The sequence below is a fragment of the Thunnus albacares genome, chromosome 2 (genome assembly GCF_914725855.1).
Source record: "Thunnus albacares chromosome 2, fThuAlb1.1, whole genome shotgun sequence".
NCBI classification, from domain to species: domain Eukaryota; kingdom Metazoa; phylum Chordata; class Actinopteri; order Scombriformes; family Scombridae; genus Thunnus; species Thunnus albacares.
In genome coordinates, this window is record NC_058107.1 from 11,553,693 (window position 1) to 11,558,060 (window position 4,368).

The 4,368-nt window shown below is 40.9% G+C and overlaps 1 protein-coding gene across 1 annotated transcript; it reads right to left on the bottom strand.

Annotated features, from left to right (window-relative positions):
* Positions 1-1,781: 1,781 nt before the first annotated feature.
* On the bottom strand, positions 1,782-2,857 carry LOC122970714 (progonadoliberin-1-like). Its single transcript, XM_044336881.1, has 4 exons — positions 2,493-2,857; positions 2,208-2,346; positions 2,031-2,129; positions 1,782-1,873 (listed from the first exon to the last, which is right to left on the bottom strand). Exons 1-4 carry the CDS (start codon positions 2,501-2,503, stop codon positions 1,826-1,828), a joined length of 297 nt encoding a protein of 98 aa, XP_044192816.1. The 5' UTR covers positions 2,504-2,857; the 3' UTR covers positions 1,782-1,825.
* Positions 2,858-4,368: the final 1,511 nt, after the last annotated feature.

Here is a 4,368-nt window from a genome sequence, read left to right on the forward strand (position 1 = left end):
GAACGTGAGTATCTGGAGGGGGAATGTCTGTAGCCTGAGCTCCATCTATTTGCATCCCTATCTGGGCTTCTCCCATAAGGTGAGGGAGATCTTTGAGGACGCACATGCATGTGCCTGTCACGGTGGTGCTCCCTGCTTCGCTCATCCAGCTTCAGTCTCAGTGCATCCATATTCTTACTTAAGTCTTTAACAGTAGCAGTGAGGTTCTGAACTGTTTTCCCGAGTTCAATGTCATTTTCATGTACTGAATTTACTGACTGCATTGTGCCAATATCTCTGATGGTAACATTTGGTGAGGACACTGGCATTACTAATCTAGCTGCTTGGCGAGCCCGTTCAGCTTGGGAGGCGACTTGAAAAGCCTCAGTGAAAGTTTTCACCCCTCTTTCATGACATTTGACTTGAAGTTCCTGATCCAGACCAGCAATGAAGCGAGACATTTTCATATACTCGGAAGCATTGTGCTCAAAATCTGGGAAAGCTTCTTTGACAAGCCTGCATACGTCTGCAGCATAAACTTCCATCGCTTCATTAGGTAGTCTATGCCGGGCATTAGGGAATGTCTGAAATGATGCAATTACATCCTTTTGGCCAAAAGCTGTCTGCAAGTGCTTCTTTGCTTCAGTATAAAGAGTCCTGAGTTTCCCGGGGCAGATTATCCCATACAATGAACAGTTCTGGTGGTAGTCTAGTGGGTAACTCAGCTGCTAATACTGTATTCATGTCCACACCGCTGTCCTTGTAACGGGCCTCTTGAATTACCTCATAGCGGCGAGCCCATAGTTGAAAAGACTCACGGCCATCGTTGTGAAATGGTGGCGGTAAGGGAATGCCCCTGGGCGCTCCCTGTGTTCTGCTAGATGGCGGCACACCTGGCGCTGAGGCCCCCCTCGTGCTTGTGCTGGCTCGCTGCTCACCGGTGGAAAATGCTTCCTCGTCAGACATGATGAGTTTCCTTCGTCTCGTTTATTATTTTTTTCTTTAGCCCTCGGACGGAGTTAGATGACCGAAACACGGTTTCTAAACTCACTTGAAGCTAACAAAACAAAAAAAACGGACTTGGTAACGACTAGCTGACTAACTGTACTGAAAGCTAAAGCTAAGCTAGCGGTTAGCGTAGCTATCGTTAGCCTATAGCTTTAGGGACTCAAAAAGTTGAGCAGAATCCCAAAGGACTATATTCCACAGAAGGAAATCCCACCGCTGCCACCAGTGTAAGCGACGTGGGTGTGAGTGAGGGAATAAATCAGTCCAATACGTTCTGGGTTCTCCTCATAACTTTAGTCACCTTCAACAAACACAGCTCAGTCCAGTCATCACACACTTCTCATTCTCTTTCTCCCCTTCTCTCCCCTCAAAACTCTACCCACTGTCTGAACAGCGCCGCCAAGCGGCTGACACTACAATATCACCCAAACACTGCATCACTAAACATATGCAAACAGGCAATGTTCAACAAAACACAGTAAACTGATGTTTAACCTTACGTTTACACAACTTTTGCCCATAAGACACAACTTCACTCTTACATTTGTATAAATCTGCTGTATTACATGCCATCAGGAATTTAGAAACTACTGGGATATAAATTCAATCAAATTCATGTTTGTTATACAATAAACAAATAAGGAGTTCATAGAAAAGTGTCAATAATTATTCAAATGAAATGTCTCTGTAATCCTTTAGAGCAAGAAATAGTCACAAAAACAGAGAAAAGCATAAGGCACTGTGGAATAAAAATGGATTCTATCATGATCATTAAAAGTAGTACAGACAACAATGTAGATATGCCAATATGATTATTTATTGTAGAATCAAATAATCATCATTTTTTATAATTTTTGTGTTCATTCTCCCTGTTGGTCACACTGCCCTAAAAGAGAAAAAGAATAACATTAAATATGTGAAAATACAATCAACATTTAATAGAAATATCTGGTAAAGCGTCTGGCGGTTTGACTAATTTGAATAATTGACATTATTGACTGATCGATTGACCGAACACAGAATTACAGATGAGCGAAACTTACAAGAAATCCTTTCATTCTGTAGATTTTGGCGAAAGGCGATTCCTCAACACAACCCAAAACACTGCAAGGTGTGTCCACATGTGAAAACCCCTCAACTACCTGAAGGGGGGGGGAAACATCACCATGAATATGTAGAGAATAAAATGCTGAACATGAAGTGTGAGGAGCCATGCTTACATTGTCCAGTGTGTCTGAAAGGCTGTCCAGTTCCCTTTTCCCTCCTGGGCTCAGTCCATATGACCAGTGCTGACAGCAGACCTGTGGCACCACTGAGCCCAGAAGCAGCAACCACAGTGCCAGGGTTTGCATAGCCATTCTGAGGAGGGAAAAAGCTTTATATTACACATATAAGCAGGTCAGTAATCTTCTTATTTTTCCTAATCTAACCCCAAATACTGTCATAGTCCTCAGTTTTAGATTACACATGCCCAGATTTATGCATCACATCAGTGAAGTTTTTACCTTCTGTGCATAAGGCAAGCTGCTTTTCTGATTTGTTCTTGGCTGCTGTCCTTTGTGGAAGCCGATGCTGCTGCTGCTGAGCATTTTCCAAGGTTTATATGCTGCTTCCTTTCGTGTCAAAAGCCCAACACTTCACTGCAGGGGGTCACAAAGTGGGATTAAGCAACATTTACTGGTAACCCGCAGAGCTATTAAAAAGATTACAGTGTGTGATTTTTGTCCTTCCACAAAAAGAACAAGTGTTCATCATCAGACCAGCTTTGTGTATGGCCGTGAAGTACCTCCAGTCGTTTTCCAATACTTGCTGATAAACCAAAGATTCACAAATTAATGACAGAGAAAAAGACGAGGTGATAAAGACTTACTCTTCTTCATAGCAGTTGATTTATAACAGTCATTTATGGAAATATATTTCCACGGTCGAGTGCAATAATCATACTCAGGGAGAACTACACCGCCCCCTGTCTCAAACAAAAAAAAAACAACCTCTGCCCCATATTGCATTCAGAGAGATGTATTAAAATAAATAACCATAGCTCTTTGTGATTTTCACACTCATGGTGAAATACACAACATGATTGCCTTCATCATTCATTCTCACAGGCTGGGTACCTACGATTGAACTGAGTGAATAGTATTGCATCGGAGCAGCTTTGAGCTACAGCTAAAGAAACTTCACCAGTCAAAGGCGAGGATAGCTCTTCACACATGCAAACAGACAATGTCCAGTAAGAACTGAAGTGAGATTGTTCCTTAACAAAACATCTGCCCAATCTATTAATAGTGATTTTTTTTTTTTGGAAGCACTGGATTTGATTTACATAAGATAACAAGCATTAAACATTTTTGGTGAAAAGATATAACATGTTACAAATCAAATATATACTTGTGCAAATACGTTCAAAAGCATGATTAAGTGATATACGTCATGTAAATGGAACATGTTTTCAGGCAAGTCCACAACATGTGAACACGGCCTTCTGTTAAAGCACACCAAGTTGGATTATTTTCTCACAATGGGATATGAGGAATAATGAATGTCATACATAAACATTACAATAAGTAGTGACCACAGTCAAACGCATGCAACTGTGGATCTCTCACACACTGGATTACAAAAAAAAACAAAACAAAAGAGGTAGATTCACAGAGCGCAAAACGAGGGAGAGCTTTTTAAGAACACAATATTCAAAAGTAGGAAAAGAGAAACCTCACAGCTGTAAATCATGTATTGCATACCCAAGCTGTGTTTGAAAACTAGCCTGTCGCATAGTTTTATGGTGCATTAACAGCACGTCTGGCCTTTGAGACTGTGCTGTTGTATGGCTTTGGCTTGCATTGCTTCCTTTATAGTGTGTTGTATCCAGCAAAAGTAAGTTACATACTTAAAGAGGAACGTACAGCGTGACAGTTATTGGTAAATGACCCCTTCAGTTTCTGCTACAGCAGCATTCAGTGAAGCTCAGTACTCTGAACTTTACTGCAAAAGTCTGTTTTTTGACTCCCATTAACATGTCAAGTAATATGAAATGAATATAAGTTATGCAAAAACATTAAATGAGTATAGTCGTTGGATCGCATCCAGACACATCTACATACACTAGGAACATTATTTTGTTTTGGTGATATATGTAGCTGAACATTTTAAAACATCCTACCATACAAACATACATGGACAACCCTGGATAAATTCTAGTGCAAGATATTTAAAGCTAATGTAACATAGGTGGAATGCCAGGGATGTGCATACAACTACCTGTGCTGTACACAGGTATAGAGAGATTGATAGTAGGGGGATATACTGTAAGAGGAACTGAGTAATAAAGAAGCCATCTGTGTCCAGACCGGACTTGTAGGCGTGTAACCGAGTTATCTG